The 18369-nt window shown below is 42.8% G+C and overlaps 1 protein-coding gene across 3 annotated transcripts in view; it reads right to left on the bottom strand.

Moving 5' to 3' along the window:
* ASTN1 (astrotactin 1) overlaps window positions 1-18369 on the bottom strand; it is a 328942-nt gene that overhangs the window by 141503 nt on the left and 169070 nt on the right. For all 3 annotated transcript variants that reach the window (XM_059073144.2, XM_067031110.1, XM_059073133.2), the window contains exon 8: window positions 12624-12708. In XM_059073144.2, the coding sequence (XP_058929127.1) occupies window positions 12624-12708 (85 nt within the window). The remainder of the gene's footprint in view (window positions 1-12623; window positions 12709-18369) is intronic.

Raw genomic sequence — 18369 nt, 5'->3', positions numbered from 1 at the left:
ACAAACGTAACCAACAAGTTTCGAGTAAGGGGTCAAGGTCAACCTGCAGGAAAGTCTCTGATGGGAGCAGGGCTTGGTGGTGTTCTCTTTAACAATTTCATTAGTTACCTGAAGAAGGTCACTGAAGCTATGTTAATTAAATTCACAGATAACACGAAATAGCAGGGATAGCTAACACATGGGATAACATTAATGTGTAGCCAGACCATATATGGTGGTCTCATTTGTTCACAGGCATCCACCCCACACTCTGCAACCATTAAGCACATTTTTCTAATCCACACAAAGGCACCGTATAAGCTAGCAGTCCTGAGCACAGAAGAAGGAAATCAACATATTCTTTATTGTTCCAAAGGACAGAGCTGACCAAATGGATAGAAGTTACAGGAAAACATATTTTGGCTCAGCCTGAAGGATAACTGTCTAAGAATCTGCATTACAACAACGATACGAGCTGCCGTTTCCAAGAACATAGCCTTCATCACTGATAATATTCAGGTGGCCATCTGCTAGAAAGGCTGTAGGAGGGATTCCTATACCAGGTGGCAGGTGAGATGATATGACCTTGAGGTGGGCTCCCAGCTCTGAGTGTACAGAATTGTGAGTGATTCAGCTGATATTCTTAACTCCAACTTCCTGAAATTACGGAGGTGAGTCACCACTCTCATAACAGAGTCTAAAGATCCAATTAGGTTCAGAAAGCATAAGTCTGTGTATGTCTTGCCCAAAGATGACCACATGCCTTTATTTATTTTACAAATATTTGTTGAGTACCTACTATGTGCCAAGCAGTGTGTTAGGGTCTGACAATGTAATTATAGATAAGAGACATTGTTTAATGCCTTCGTGGAATTTACATTCTAGAGGTGGATTACTCTAAACCCAACTTGCCAAATTGATGTTAAGATCTCATCATTTGGAGGCGGTTCAAAGAACATAAATGAGGCTATGACCAATGCAAAACATCAACAATGGGATACTTGATGCCATCACATTTAAATGCTTACATATTTTATGTAACATTATTGAGTGCAACATTCTTATTTTTACTGAAAAGGAAATTGAGGCTCAAAAGAGTTATGAAGCTAGCCAAAAACAGAGCACTTTTAGTAGAAGAAATGAGATTTGAGCTCAAGCCTGTCTGACTGCAACCCTGTGCTCTTCCCATTGTGCTATGTTGCCTCCCATACAGATAAAAATATGAGCAGGTGGGGCTTCCCTGGCGGCGCAGTGGTTGAGAATCCGCCTGCCGATGCAGGAGACACGGGTTCGTGCTCTGGTCCGGGAAGATCCCACATGCCGCGGAGCAACTAAGCCCGTGAGCCATGGCCGCTAGGCCTGTGCGTCCGGAGCCTGTGCTCCACAACGGGAGAGGCCACAACAGTGAGAGGCCCGCATACCGCAAAAAAAAAAAAAAAATATATGAGCAGGTGAACATAAACTCTCTAGGAAATGAGGTATCCCCAGCCTCCTGGTTAAGATGAGATCATTTGACCAAGGCTATTAAGTGAAGTCTGGTTAACAATATTTAAGACTATACCTGGAAAGAAGAACCTCTGAACATATCCCAGACTACCTTCTTTCCAGGCCAAGTAGTCTGAAGAAAATGGATGGCCCCATCTTTCAAATGTGAAGATCTCACTCCTGACCCACCAGGCAAAGGCTCTGGAATCTTTGCCAATAGCAAGGACTTGCCTAGGTGTTTTCGTCTCCCACCTTTGTGCCAGTAAATGGGCAAATGCAATGCCTGCATAGGGTCCATGGTGAAGAGTGTGCCATGGCCTCTGCTACAATGGGCCATCTTGATTTGACTCCACAGTTGTGGTTTTACACTGGTCAGAGCACAGAGCTACTCAGTAACAGCTGCCTGGTCCCGACACTTACCAGCCTAGAGCATTTACTGTGTTTAGGCCTCCAGCTAGGTCCCTCTAGTGACATGTCACTTTTCCTAGGACTCTACATCATCCTGGAAGAGATACTTAACTACAGACTACATACTTGTCATTGTTTTAATCAAGGCATCGACTCAAGGATCCCCTGTCCCCAGAGCCTCAAGGCCGAATTGTAGCTTCTCTCCTGCTTTCATTTCGAGACTCTCAGAACAGTAGGCCTTGAGGGGTTTGGCAACAGAAAGTTCTCCTTAGGTTCTGAGATTCTCTTTTCTTGCCAGTGAAACTTTCAATATTGCTGCAATATTCAACAGATCACCAGTAAAATGGGGAAAACAATAGTTTCTTTTTTTTTTTTTTCCCCAGTATGCTGGCCTCTCACTGTTGTGGCCTCTCCCGTTGCGGAACACAGGCTCCCGATGCGCAGGCTCAGTGGCCATGGCTCACAGGCCTAGCCGCTCCGCAGCATGTGGGATCTTCCCGGGCCGGGGCACAAACCCGCGTCCCCTGCATCGGCAGGCAGATTCTCAACCACTGCGCCACCTGGGAAGCCCAATAGTTTCTACTCATAGTGTTGAAATGAGAAATAAATTGGTTGGTACATGAAAAGAACTTAGAGGGCTGGCTGATGCATCCCAAGAACTATATGTGTCAGCTATTATTATTACTATATTAGTATCACGACTATTACTACTGCCCCTGAAGGGTAGAGTGTGGGGAGTGTTATAATACCAGGCATGCAAAGTACTACGGCTCGCTGGCTTTGATGTTAATTTAACTCCTGGTAGGCTTCTCTCAGTGTGGAATATGTTCCCATTTGTGACCATCCCCCAACGGTGAGCACTCACTCCATTTAAAGTCATCCTTCTCATGTGGAAGGAATATAACAAGGTCTAAACAGACTCACAGATATGCAGAACAAACTAGTGGTTACCAGCTGGGAGAGGGAAGCAGGTGGGAGCAAGACAGGGGTAGGGGATTAAGAGGTACAAACTACTATACAAACAGGGATGTATGGCAATGTTTTATAATAACTCTGAATGAACTGTAATCTATAAAAATATTGAACCATTATGTTGTGCACCTGAAACTAATATGATATTGTGAATCAACTATACTTCAATAAAAAAATAAATACAGACATAAATAAAGTCATCTTTCTCATTTGGTTATAAGCAAGGGAGTCTCTGCTGTACGTCAGGATTGGAGGAAGTCCATGCCGGGCACTGTGGTCTGGGCAGCCACGTGGAAATCCTCCGCCTCCAGGGCTAACTGGGCTAGTGCACCACTGGGGCATTGAACAGCTGTCCACGGCCTCCTTTCACAGTCCTGCACAACAGAAATCTGGGGACTCTCCTCCATCCAAAGATCTTAGATCCAAAAGCCAACCTCAACTGGAAAGCCTGGTTTCCAGGCTATCTCTCCTTAGGCCAACCATGCTACTCTCAGTGTGGAAAACCATGTGGAAAGGTTAATAAACTTGATGGGAAGAAGAGTACCAGGAAAGGAAAAGATAATTCCAATTGTTGAGTGGCATCGTGGTCTAATGAAAACAGCCCAGATGTTGGCATCTGGCAATTCTGTTCACCACTGTGACCCTGGTCACCATACTGTTGAGCCTCACATAATAATAGGCACCTCTTATATGTGCCTATTATATATATATGTGCCTATTATATATATGTATGTGCCTAATATATATATATGTGCCTATTATATGTATATGTGCCTATTATATATATGTATGTGCCTAATATATATATATGTGCCTATTATATGTATATATGTATGTGTATATATGAATATATATATTTTTTAAAGCAAGAGATATAACAATATAGTGTGATTTTTGTTAAAAATAATATTATCCCTTAACAAACAAAAGAGTTCAGAATGAGTTCCCTCCAGGGGATGCCACTTCAGGTGGCTTGGACTGTCTTCTTTTTACTGCTCTGTGGGTGATTTTTTTTTTTTTTTTTTAGATTTTCTACTAATTATATGCATTCCTTTTATAAAAACAACAAAAAAAGATAAAATAAAAACCAAGACCTGCAGTGACAAAATGTTTGCTCTCCAATTCCTGAGATTATATAAAGTTAAAACTTAGGAAAAAATAATTGTAGTGTGAATGTTTGAAGCAGAATTCAAAGTACTTATCTAGGAAGAATAAACCTTAAGATGACTTTTACTGAAACTGTTATCACAGAAATTGCAGGTGGAATAAACACTACTAACTGCTCACCTCTTAACCAGTTTGGAGGCTTTGTATCAAGATTAGTGATGATGTTAAAAACAACAACCACAACACTGAGCCCAGCATTACACGCTTAATAAATGGCAGCAATTAATCAGCATTATCTGAGGGACTGCTCAAAATCTTCAGTGATATTGCAGTTGTACTGCATTAAATATTGTGCTGAATTCAAGGGTCATTTTTGGTGTTCATCCAGCCCTTTGTTATACAAAAACTTACAGAGATGTTTACATTAGAGGAATTTGACCTGAACGCTAGACCCTGAGCCACTTTCTCTTTCCTCCAAAACCAGGTTTTCAACTGAGGGTTTTCAGTTAGACATTAAGAATAACTTCCCCAGAGAAAACGTTTTGAGAAAAATAATATACAACAAAGACACTTTTAAAGCTTCCTTCTTAAATTTCCCCCAAATTTTGTGGTTACGAAAGTAATAAATGCTCATTGTTAAATAACGAAAGAGAACAAACATGCATTCATAATTAAGGGGGGCACTGGAAAGCAAAACTTTTGATGCATAGAAAAAGAAATTGGGAAGAAATATGACAAACTGGTAATGGTAGTTTTCTCTGAGCAGGGGATAATGAGTGGATATTTTTTCTACTTATTTTCAAGAAAAAAAAGATAAATAGCCAAGATGTCCAAAGCCAGGGAAGATGACAGCACTCTCAAACCTAGTATTCTCAGACTGAAACCCAAAGAAGCTGCAGGTCCAGGGAGCATTCCTAGTAGAAAACATCCATGCATTCAATAGAATATATAAATTCAGGACACTCTCTGGAAAGCCTGGGCCAAACATAAAACATTCATTTCTATAAAATTGAAACAATTTATCTTCCATTCTCGAGCAGATGGGAGGGTAAATCAAGGTTGATTTTTTTCACCCTGGTGGTCATATTGGAGGAAATATGAGTGTTCCCGCCTCCGGCACTGTTTAAAATAAGTCTCTTGGTGCCGTGACTGGACTAGTCAGAGAGAACACTGTGGATGTTTCACTCTCCTCCAGGGGGTAGGCAGTACTGTAGGGGGACTGCAGACACTTGTGTGGGGAAGGGTGGGATGAAGCTGAGTCCCCTCGATGCCCTGGGGAGGAGGATGCAGAGAAGCAGGTGGGGAATGCCCACCTCTCATCCACAGCTGATGACTGACTTCCAGAATGTCACATGCTTGTCACACTGGGCTCTCTTTGAAATCCGTATTTACCCAACTGATTTATCTCCAATACCCACCTGTCACTATAAAGCTTGGCCACCAGCTACGTGACCTTAAGCAAGTTTCTTCACCTCTCTGGCCCTCTACTTGCCCATCAGTCAAACACAAGAATCCTTTAAGATACACTCAGCCACTAGTCTACAAACCCATTCTTTTCATCAGAGGGGATGATGCACTGGTAAGAGGATGCCTTCCTGGTGGGGATGTGGAGACTCCACACCTTGCTTAGGAAGGGCCTCTTAAGTCTGGCTGGGCTTCAGAAGCATTTGGGGGAGCTTTTCATCTGTACAAAGACTGGGCCCTCTCCCAGACCCTTGAAATTAATATATTTCTCGGGGTAGCAATCAGAAATCAGTATTTTAAATAAGCTCCCCAGATGATTCTTAAGTATTTGCTCCACGAACTGGCACCAGGGAGTCAATTATTAGGCATATTTTGCTCTCTTATCATCTAGAGTAACCGAGAAGGTTACAGTTGCCTCTAAGAGGGGAGCAAAGGGCATCACCTAAAACAACCCCGGCCAGGGGCAGCTCTAGCTCCTCAAGTGCATTTGTGCAAATGAGAAAAAGGCACGCATCAGGACAAATGTCCCCTGCGTCTCAGAGTTTGCTTTCCTGGGCCTGCAGGGGCGAGGTTTCACCCCTCAGCTGCTCTTTGTGCTAGATGTCTACCTGCAACGTACAAAGCATATGGCTGTACTCAGCTGACTGACCACACACCTTTTGTGAAAATGGGTCAAATTAAACATGTTTCCACTTGAGAAAAATCCCTAAGAATGAGATTCAGGGTCCCCCAAGACAACTGGGGGGACTTGATCCCCTTAAGCCCGTCTGAGGAGGTCCTGGTAGGTGGAGATCCACTTTCAACCTCTCAGTTCCTGCCTGCTCACCCAGAGGGGGTCAGTTCTCCTTCTTTCTACAGGGCAGTATTTCAGCTAGAATCAGGTTACAGCAGAGTTTCTAGCGAGAGAAGGAACTAGGAACTTTAGGTTTAATACTAAGAGCTAAGATGACCTGTTGGACACTGAAATGGGTGGGAGAAAGGACAGCCACATTTCCACTGACTCCTGGGGGATAAGAGGAGGAGATGCAAGGAAAGGAAAAGGGAGGGAAGAAAAGAAGAATGAGAAATAAAGGGCCAAATAAAAACACTGGAAACCCTTGTTAGGAATAAGTGAATAAGTAAGAGGTAATTAGAAAGGGTCACACATGCATGCACGCACACGCACACACACACACACACACACACACACACAGAGAAAAAAGGACAATAAAAAGAGAGCTAATGGGAGCATAATCCCATTTGTGCTTGGCATGGCAATGACGGGAGCTGGGCACAGACAATGAAGTTGGGGCTGGAGGGAAGGGGAGGAGGGCACCCAGAGATAAAAGAGCAACAGCAGCCTGGCCTGCAAATCTTATCTGAGGGGTTGGAGGAAGGTGAACAGGGCATCACTGATACAGAGACAGGCATGAGGGTGGGGAAATGAAAGCCAGATGATGAGCTAGAAACGGACAAATGAAAAGTCAGGAAATGTCAAATGTCACACAGGACTGTCTGACTCCATCTGAGTCACTTCTGACAAGACTTTGGGAAGGTCAAAGAAGGCCAAACACTGCCCAAGACCTGGGTTGAGAATCAGAGCTACCCCCTAGCATTCTAGTCACTGCCATATAATGGTTCAGCGTTTGCACTTGGATAGTCAGACAGCTGAGAGAATGTTCTTGCTCAGCTTTAGGCGGCCAGAAGGTGAGAATGGGTTTTAGATCATTCTGAATAATCAGTGCAGGTTGGTCTCTGCTAACACCTAGAACTCAGAGGCAAAGGCATCCTCTCTAGCGGGGTTGTGGTCATTTTTCTGTGAGTGGTCTCTAGGGAAATGTTTAGGATGCCATCATTCAGACAGACCCAAATAAAATTACCTTCTGTCAAGGACGTTTTGGAGCAAGACCGAGGGGCTGAGGCCAACCATGACAAACACGGTCCCCATTCTTGGCTTGAAAAGGAAACTGGATTCTATGGTGTGGGGCATTTGTTCCTTATACACATTTAGAATCCCTAAGCAGGGATCCCTGGGAGGGTGAGTAGCAGGGATGAGTTGTAGAAAGAGAAAGAACAGGGCTTCCCTGGTGGCGCAGTGGTTGAGAGTCCGCCTGCCAATGCAGGGGATGCGGGTTCGTGCCCCGGTCCGGGAGGATCCCACATGCCGCGGAGCGGCTGGGCCCATGAGCCATGGCCACTGGGCCTGCGCGTCCGGAGCCTGCTCCGCAACGGGAGAGGCCACAACAGTGAGAGGCCCGTGTACCACAAAAAAAAAAAAAAAAGAAAGAAAGAAAGAACAGTACAAACCTGGGACAATGGAAAGGCCATATTAAGGTGGCACGGGCTACGTATGAGTGTGTGAGTGTGTGTGTGTGTGTGTGTGTGCACACGCGTGCGCAGGCACAAGCACACACGTGTACTAGTCTGAGGGGGATGTCATGGTAAGTAGGTAAGTATGTTGCCTCCTGAGCAGGTAGTGAAACAAGTGCCCTGATGAACAGGACTATTCCTGACAACAGCTTCTAAAACCTCAGAGAAACACCTGTTCATTTTCCACAGCTGGTCTTTTCCCATCTCATAAATTATCACTCTATCACCATTCTTCAGCACTGAAATCTAGTAATCTGTTCTCTAGTGGGGAATCTCCTTGGTATTGCCCTCTGTATCTGAGATGCCAGAATAAGAAATCAGGCTATTATTTACCAGTAATCTTCAAATGCATGAATTCAATCTTACTGTGGTGTTCTGAAAAATGTATCTAGAGGCCACTGGGTATACTCTTAATTTAACAAAAACCATTATTAGAGCCTTTCTTAATAATCTCCAAAGTAGCTAAATAAATTTGTTTTTTCCTCTTCTAATATTTTCATGTAAATCATCTCTCTTGCCTCCTCCACCCTCATTTATTGGTTTCATTTCTTGTCTGTGAAATTTTTAAATTTGTCCTTGTTGTCCTAGCAGACAAATATCACATAGAGACACTAACAGTCCCTGGCTGTGTCTATGAAGCCACAGGGTTGGGAGGCTGAGCGGCTGTGAATTCACACAGGTTAGACAGAGATGTGGTGAAGCCCTGCACTAGGGCAGGATCCTTCCATCCTGGGTCCTCTGCTGGGCACCTGGGTCACCAAGGGTGCTGGGGCAGGCAATGATTGATGTTGTTGCCAACCTCAAAGACCAAGGATGTAACCTCAAACATCCCATGTTCTTTTAATAACTCATTAGAAGTCTGTCATCCATGACTTTGTTTAAATCTTTTTGAAGCTATTTTTACTTTTAGTGAATCAGAGCCTCTTTTGTAATGAGTTCAGTGATTTTACAACCTGCCACCCTGAATCCTGTCACCTGGGTGAACTACAGTGGCTGGCTTTATCACCGAGATTCACACACGAATGTCTCAACTAGCCTCACTTCTCCTTGGGCATTTCTGGCAAAACCAGAGTCACCAAAAATGGCTGCAACCCCCTCGATTCACATGTCTCGTACCTATGGTCCCCAATTTTCTGTCACTCTTTGCTATCTGGTCTTTAAAACTTTTATCTACAGGATAATTTTAAGACTGCTTTATTTGCAGGATCCAGGTAAATAAAACCTTAGGTAGTCTTGAGAGGTTTTTTTGTGTGTGTTTGTTTTGGTTTTTGTTTTCTTTTTAGGATTGTTTTAATTTCTTTTGAAGGGTCCAGAAAAATAATGTGTAGCTGAGGAATAGCCCTCCACATATACAGACACCTCCTGCTGACAATTCTAGGGGTGTACACATGGAGCTTTAAGGTTCAAAGCCTTGGTAAGCAAGAGTTCTTCAAGATCTAGTCTTTACCCACCTTATCAGCCTCTTCTCCTGTCTCTATAGACTGCACCCATGAGCTACATTGAGTTATTTGTTTGCCATTCCAGGAAAAACCATGCTTAAGTCTCCATGCCTTGGCATATGCTGTTCTTTCTGCTTAGAACTACCTTCATTATCTGTTAAATAGAACAGTTCAAGATCTAACTTCCTCATGAAATCCTATTCCAGATTCTTAGATGTCACATGAGTCTTAAACTGTAATCCCATTGAACTCTGCTCAAACCTTTATTTTAATAGGTTTTAGAATTCATTGTAACTTTCTTGTTATGTGCCCATCTATCTATTCTAGACTATTAGTTCTTCCAGAGCAGAGACAATATCTTCTTCTTAAAATTAGCAACCTACCTTATCCTGGGCCACGATGGGTAATACAGTGAATATCTGCTGAAAACATGAATGAGTGAGAGAGCAGATGAAGGAGTAGGGTGGGGAGAGGGTTTCTATAAATAAACCAGCTCACTCATGTACACATACACACACACACACCACACATACACGCACACATACAGGTCCAGGTAAACTGAAGCACAAAGTAGAGTCTGGATAAAGTTGCAGGTATAACTCCTCTGTCTCACAGAATCATCCAATTGTAATTTTTTGTATTAATGTCCTTGACCAATTTTCTTCCTTGTCTGAAAGTCATGACTGCTTCTTGAGACTTTTGTCCTGGTACATTAACCTAGATTTTCACAAGGGAATTCATTTTAACTTTCACTGGCCTAGGATTTGATTGTTCAACTTCAAAAGAATGTTCAGCTATTTTAATGCATGCAATATAGAATACTAAGTAAAAAACATAAATACCCATACAAGCTGTTCACCTCTCCCTCCTAGACCATTAAATAAAATATTCAGGAAAATCAGGCCTACCACTGATTTTTCCATAATACCCCAGTACGGGGCATTAGTTAGCAATTTGTCAGGTACTTTTCAAGTGACAGTCTTCACGTTCAAATAAATTTTCATTAATTTTGTAAGAATCATTTAAAGAAACGTGGCATCAGATCCCTGATTTAAATCGAGATGTATGAATCTTCTACTTTTCATTTATCTTGTCATTTTATGAGGAAAATGCAGTCCTTTGTCTGGCACTTTTTTATATACATGTAAACATGCTGCTTATCACTCCTGGTTCCATTATTCTCATGATAGTCACTTTTTTCCCCCTCCTAACAGTTGCTCCATTATTTTATTAGTGTCCAAAATGAGACCTTATAGACAGTGATGATCAGAGAATAATGGAAATTAGAGATGGAAATGACAGATTAGGTCTCCTTGTCTGTTTCCTGGGGCTAATGTTCCTGTCAGTCTCTAACTCAGGGCTCTAGCCTGTCTTATTTTAAATGACACCAACGTGGGGCCTCCACCATTTCCCTGGAGGCTCTTGTCTACATTCAAGACTGTCTCTACACACAGCCAGAGGGAATGATGAAGTCTTGTGCAATTACCCAGTGAAGTCAGGCCCAGCCTCACATGATCTGTCTACAAGGCAAGGGATGTGGAGGCTTGAGCGATTAGCCACCAAATCCAATCACTGCAGAGAGCCAGCCTGGATCATTCAGGGCACAAAAGTGAAACGATTTTTTGTTATTGTTTACTTCAGCAGCAGGTATGCAGGCTAAGAGACAGAAAGCTGGTTATCTATCACCTTTTCCAATATTTTACTCAATATGAATCACAGTCAACTGAGATTTTCAGCCATCACATAAGCTAAAATCTTGGCTCCTTGGCAACTGTGCAAACATGTCAGAGGGCAGAGAGTAAGGGGACTGAACTGACTTTACATAGCCATAGAGAATGGCACTCTTTATTCAAACTCCACTTGGCATCTATGAACCAAGTTCTCTGCCCTTCCCACCAATCTTTCAACAACTGGCCACCTCATATGCATTTACCCTTCTCCAAACATCTTCCTGTACACTTTGTGGACTGCCTCCCTGATAAGATCACAAATTCAGTGGAAAAAACGGAGCCATCCTTAATTTTCACTAACAGAAAAATTTCTTGGCATTTTGACTTCCCCCAAGTTTTATGACCTGTGACTCAGATTTCCTTTCCTTAACTTCATTCTCTCTTGTCCTTATCCCTCAACTTCAACCTGTTCCAGCACATTTGCCCTCTTCGAACATCTACAGGCATCTATCATTCCTTGACTTAGTCATCAGCTGGTCAAGTTCTCTGAGTGGAGTTCTTCTTCCCCTTCATCATAAATCACTCCTTTGGGCTCTTCATTCATTTTTATTGCTCTTCTCCAAACTCTCACCCATTTTTCTCCATATTTACTGCTCTGAGAGTCCAGAACCACATTCAGTATTCTAGGCTTTGGCTCCTCTGAATCATAGAGAGGAGGTTGAGCATCGAACTCAGGGCTAGGAGTCCTCCTTGGCACCGTGGGAAGGGACGGTGATTTCTTTTCTCCACCTTGCCAGCCTACAAACACATTTCCACTCTGCAGTCCAAGCAATCACTCCGAGATGGCTTTTGCCTTGATTTCTTTCTAGTTTCCCCTGTCCCACTGATTGCTATTATTAGTTAGCGTTCATTGATCCCTGTCTTCCCACACCCTCCTCCACGACCCAGCCAAGGCAGAAAGTAATCTCTCAGCACCCAAAACAAAGTAGGAAGTTGCTTTTAAAAGGCAATAGAAGATGGATAGTGGTGATGGTGACACAACAATGTGAATGTGCTTAATGCCACTGAACTGTACACCTAAAGAATGGTGAAAATGATCATTTTTATCTTATGTATATTTTTTTCTCCATGAAAAAATTCAAAAAAAGTAAAATGAATAAAATATAAAGCAATAGACAGGGTAACTATTTTATCCCAGTCATCTGTGCTTGGCGAAAAGCAAAGGTCTTACAAGGAAATGGTAACTGGAGATCAGGTGAAAATCCTTTGACTCAATGCCAAGCACTCCCTGAGTCATTGCATTTCACCCTCTGACAGTACTGGTGAAAACAACTTTCCACTCACATCAGTCTTGCAAAGCTCACTGAGCTCTGGGAGAGCTACACTGGAGTGTGTGCGACTTCACGTGTCTCCAACAAAATCATCAGCTAAGTTCTGTCTGTGGAATCCTCGTGGCTGATGGCGGTGTGAAAAGGAAGAGAGGGCCAGCTTGATTCCCAGATCCCAGCTGGAGGCTTGGGGCTGCGAGTCAGAGGCATCATCTCTGAACTCGTAAATGGAGAGTAAGATGAGATGGACATCACTGGGATGGTATAAACATGGAAACGCACAGTGACACGTTTCTCCATTTGCTGTTCAAAATAGAACCACCCTTTAGCTCTGTCCCTTTCCACCCAATTGCTCCACGTCACGTCTGCGTGAGGGAGCGGTGACGTCCGGGAACTGCCTAACTCGCCGTCCCCTCACTTACCCTTGGTTGGTTCCCCATTCATTCCGAATGCAAAGATGCTTGTGCACTGGATCCTTCATGTAACCCTCATAGCAGAGGCATTCCCCTTAGAAGCAGGGTGAGGAAGAAGAAAAAGAAACAAGAAGAAATTGATTAACACGTCTGTGTTGGAGAAAATTAGTATGAAATGATCACATCAAACTAACACTGGCACAGATGAGACCATAAATCCTATTATGCCATACATGCCCATCTCCACTGCCCACATGAAGGAACACACCACCAATCTCTCCATTTTCACTACGTGATAACTTTCACTAGTTGAGGACACTAACATTTAGAAAGCACCTATTACATGGGCTCTGCAGACGCAAAGTCCAAGAACTCTTTGAGCAAAGGGACTGCTTCGTCATTATTTTCTCAGTGGCCAGTATACTGCAAGCCACGTATTAGATGATCAACACACGTTTGAAGACCACATAAGTGAGTTATTTCATCAAATGTTTCTGAGAAATTTGAAAAGTACATATGATTAGCCATGCTATCCTGATGAGTGAAATCGAGGCTCAGAAGAATTAAGGGATCTAGAGATAGATTTAAATGGCAGAGTTAATATTTGAACCTATGTCTGTCTGACTCCAGACCTTTTTTCCCAACCAGGCCATGCTGCTAGCCCAAGAACAACTGCTGTATTTAGAGGAGGCCACTTATACCTATCATAGTTTTATAAGGGCTCTGGGTTTTTATTTTTAAGTGAAAATGACTCAATATCTTGGTGCTGATAAACAGAAGGACCATCTATGTTTGTTTAGGATATCTCACTAGGTTTCATAATCATTACTTACTTCAGTAGTGTACCAAGAACATGTAAAAGTATGAGATTAGAACACTCCCTCACACCATATACAAAAATAAGCTCAAAATGGATTAAAGACCTAAATGTGAGGCCAGACACAATCAAACTCTTAGAGGAAAACATAGGCAGAACACTCTTATGACATACATCACAGCAAGATCCTTTTTGACCCACCTCCTAGAGAAACAGAAAACAAAAATAAACAAATGGGACCTAATGAAACTTAAAAGCTTTTGCACAGCAAAGGATACCATAAACAAGACCAAAAGACAACCTTCAGAATGGGAGAAAATAGTTGCAAATGAAGCAACTGACAAAGGATTAATCTCCAAAATTTATAAGCAACTCATGCGGCTCAATAACAAAATAACAAACAACCCAATCCAAAAATGGGCAGAAGACCTAAAGAGATATTTCTCCAAAGAAGATATACAGATTGCCAACAAACACATGAAAGGATGCTCAACATCATTAATCATTAGAGAAATGCAAATCAAAACTACAATGAGATATCATCTCACACCGGTCAGAATGGCCATCATCAAAAAATCTAGAAACAATAAATGCTGGAGAGGGTGTGGAGAAAAGGGAACACTCTTGCACTGTTGGTGGGAATGTAAATTGATACAGCCACTATGAAGAACAGTATGGAGGTTCCTTAAAAAACTACAAATAGAACTACCATACGACCCAGCAATCCCACTACTGGGCATATACCCTGAGAAAAACATAATTCAAAAAAAGTCATGTACCAAAATGTTCATTGTAGCTCTATTTACAATAGCCAGGACATGGAAGCAATCTAAGTGTCCATCAACAGATGAATGGATAAAGATGTGGCACATATATACAATGGAATATTACTCAGCCATAAAAAGAAATGAAACTGAGTTATTTGTAGTGAGGTGGATGGACCTAGAGTCTGTCATACAGAGTGAAGTAAGTCAGAAGGAGAAAAACAAATACCATATGCTAACACATATATATGGAATCTAAGAAAAAAAAATGTCATGAAGAACGTAGGGGTAAGACGGGAATAAAGACACAGACCTACTAGAGAATGGACTTGAGGATATGGGGAGGGGGAAGGGTAAGCTGTGACGAAGTGAGAGAGTGGCAGGACATACATACACTACCAAACGTAGGGTGGATAGCTAGTGGGAAGCAGCCGCATGGCACAGAGATCAGCTCGGTGCTTTGTGACCACCTAGAGGGGTGGGATAGGGAGGGTGGGAGGGAGACGCAAGAGGGAAGAGATATGGGAACATATGTACATGTATAACTGATACACTTTGTTGTAAAGCATAAACTAACATACCATTGTAAAGCAATCATACTCCAATAAAGATGTAAAAAAAAAATAGTGTACCAAAAAAATAGTGTCCACGACCCCTCTGGAGTCGTATGTGAAACTGTACATATGTGTATGTGCATCTTTCCTCAGCAGGCCTCCATAACATTCATCAGATTTATAAGCAAATCCAAGACTCCCAGAAGATTAAGAAGCATTGCTCTACTGAGTCTGACTTTGAAGAAAATTGTAACTGCTTCCTTATATTAATAATTCCTTAGGCAATGCTATGTATCCCTAAACTGCTGAGACCAGTTCCACTGAAGCACCGATATTGTCTTTTTCACTGGCTGGTTATTTCGTTTATAGGTAGTGAAAGAACAGAGTGTGACTTCCTAAAATTTGGAAATTACAAAGGTGCCAGACCCTAGGGAGACAAAGGATAAGGTTTCTTTATCTTCCTGGGAAGAAACACTCAAAAAGGATGTAGATGGAATCATAGCTTTGAGAGCTATTTTCTCTTTTCAAAGATAAAAAAACAATAAAAATGAAGTGAAGGGGCCTCACAGTTATGGGGACAAGGATTGGGTAGGCTCTGAGCAAGAAGTTTTTTTTAGGATCTAAGTGCATCCATTCTTGTTGAGATTGACCTATAAGCTACTGTCCATCAGGGTCTCACTACCAGATAACACTCGTCTTCCTCTCCAACACCTGCTCAGTCAAGGTGCTGAGGAGTGGAGTAGAAATGAGTAACTTAGTTTGTGAGGGATCCACAGGGAGTGTTAGATCAGTATTTTGTCTCCTGTATGACAAACTCAGGCTTCCATGCAGGCTAGATTCACAATAGGGTGAAACTTACTGGCTTCAGTGGTGCTGAGCTGTTATCTAGGAACGGTCAGGGAGCTGAGAGTTGAACATAGGAAAACACAGCGGAAAATTCGGTAGCTGATGATAAGGCTTTCAGGTGAAGGCTGTTTCTCTGATAGAAGGAACGATAACGAGGGCAAGGACCAGAGGAGGGCAAAAGAAGGGAAGTACCAGGTGCCACGCTTCATACCATATCAATTCCAAAGAAAGCACTGACTCTAGACTATAAGCTACACAAGAGCATGAACAAGCTAGTTTTTCCTATATTTGAGTAGACCTTTTATAAATACTATATAATGGAAAATAAACAAATTAATTAAAGAGTGTGTCCCAAATTTATAGATACCATCACCACCACCTCTCCCCAAGGTGCCAATATCAAGCCAACTAATGGGTCAAGAACTCAGAAATGATTCGCCCTTAAGGAGATCATCTTTCAATTTCCTCGTGGACATTAGGCATGGATATGATATTACAAAACAGGAAGGAATCTCAAGAGGTTGTCAAATCCATCAATCTGACTCTTACAATATTCTTGACTAGATGGCTTGCCTAGAATTAAAGATTGACAAAAAAGGTAGTCCTCCTTCCACACTTGATATCTAGTTACCACAACACATGTAAAAATAAATGCAGTAACAACTCAGAGTTCGAGCAGAGCTTGATTTTCCTAATGCTGGCAATATCTACCATTTGTAGAGCACATCTACCTTTCTCAAATTGCCTTCAGTCATTATCCCCTGATGAGATTTCCATCACTCATTACTATGTGGGGACACACTACTGACAACAAATAAAGCTTTCCTCCATATAATGTTATATGCAGCCCAAAGTCAGAGCAACAGAGACATTTTTCAAACATATCATGTTAGAGTTTGAGGATTTCCAAAATTTGTCTCTTAAATCATCCTCATTTCCGGAACTCACCAAACTTCCCTCTTCTGTATTCCTCCTCAAAACCAGTCTGGCCATCTACACTGAAAGGAGCTCAGACTTGATGAGGAAAGTTGCTATGGCAACCAACTGCTAAATCTTGACTTTAAGAGGGGTTTCGTGCAAGCACAGGCTCTGACTGTTAGCTGTGAATTTTAAAGACCCCACAAGGGTGTTGGATGCCCTCCTAAGCTAGAAGTGTTACAGTCTCTGCATCTGCTGTGACAGATGGCAGGGAACACATGACGTGCCGACTCTGTGGTGGTGTTCATAGGAATCCAACAGAGAGACGTGTCACGGCCACAGAGAAGTGCCCAACTGGGATGGAGCATGCCCTGCAGGAGGCACTCACAGACAACTACACTGCCAGAGAGTAGAAGCCCACCCAAGAGATGATCTGCAGGGCCTGGAGATGCCTACACTGGATCTGTGCTTGGTACCCTGAAGGCAGATGCTCACAGGCAGTGCCTTCAGTCACTTCCCATTCCATAGATGGATGGAGGCACAAATCTTATCGAACGATTGAAGAAAGACCTTGAAGCTAGGGCTCCTCAGACATGACTGGGCTCACCACAAGTTCTTCATGACATAACTACAGATCAAGGCCAAAAGTCCTGATCACCTCCATCCTTCAGTAGCAGCTGGCTTTTATTAAAGTGAATTGGGTACGCTTCATCCAAAAAGGGAAATCTTTGTCAGACATCTAGGCTTGAATAATATCTAATTGCCTGGTCTCCTCTCCTGGGCAGACATCAGGCAAGAGGTAGGCTCAGAGTCAAACAATCCCACATGACTCTGGGAGGGAAGACAGAGGGAAATAGGCCAAAAGTACACCCTGAAGGGAGGTGCTTTAATTGAGCCACAAAAGAGAGTTTGGGATGAGTGGGCAATCCAGGTGGCAGAAACAAAATGGGCGCTGTGCTATCCCACCTAACTAGGTTCTAAAAACCAGGGAAGACTAGAGAGAGAGAGAGAGAGGGGGGGGGGAGCGGGGGGGCCCTTATTCAGAGTAAAGAAAGGGGAGGAGGGCTACAGTGAGTCTGGAAAACTGGTCCAATGCCCCTCACCAGATTTTACACATTTCTTCATGGTTGGGACCAGCCTATGGAAAGATCTGGGACAGAAGGAATTTCAGTGACCATCTTGGATGGTGATTAAAACTTGATTTAGCTTGGAAGTGTATGCTCCTTGCAGACTCATAAAAGCTACATATCTTGAAAAGGGCAGTGAGGGTCTGTGGCCAGAACTGAAGGGGGCTGTGAAATCAAGCAGGTGTGTGAAGCCTCCACAGCTGCCCATACGGCGGAATAAAGGCCAGGAATGCAGCAGAGAGAAGTTGCTGAGGCCAGTTAGTCTGTGTTGCCCTCAGAAAACAAGCCAACATACAACCACCACAAAAACCCTTAGAAAGTACAGGAAAAGTCAACCCCTGGCTGGATCCATCCGGGCATTAAGCATTACAATTTCAGTGGTTTGCTGTTAGCCCCACGTGACCAGAGACACACCCAGGGTTACTAACCTGGGATGATCTGAGAAAGGATGTCAGTGTGTAGTTGGCAGAGGGTTTCCAGGCTAAGAGCTTTAGGTGCATTACGTCCCTCCCCGATAGCACGTTGCTAGAATGCAAAAGGGAGGCTGGAAGGGAAAACGGTCTCAAGTCTCTTCCAGCTCCAGTCCTTCCATAGATTCCTGACATATCTGCAGAAGGTCTGTGCAGCCACCTTCTATAAACCGTGCCAGAGTGATATAAAGAGGGCATAACAATGCTTATTTTTCTTCTGTCCTTTTTCTCCTTCCCTAGTGTGTTGGTTTTCTATAGC

Source organism: Kogia breviceps, chromosome 1, assembly GCF_026419965.1.
Source record: "Kogia breviceps isolate mKogBre1 chromosome 1, mKogBre1 haplotype 1, whole genome shotgun sequence".
In the NCBI taxonomy this organism is placed as follows: Eukaryota; Metazoa; Chordata; class Mammalia; order Artiodactyla; family Physeteridae; genus Kogia; species Kogia breviceps.
The sequence above is the reverse complement of the archived record's forward strand: the minus strand, read 5'-3'. Positions and strand labels throughout refer to the sequence as shown.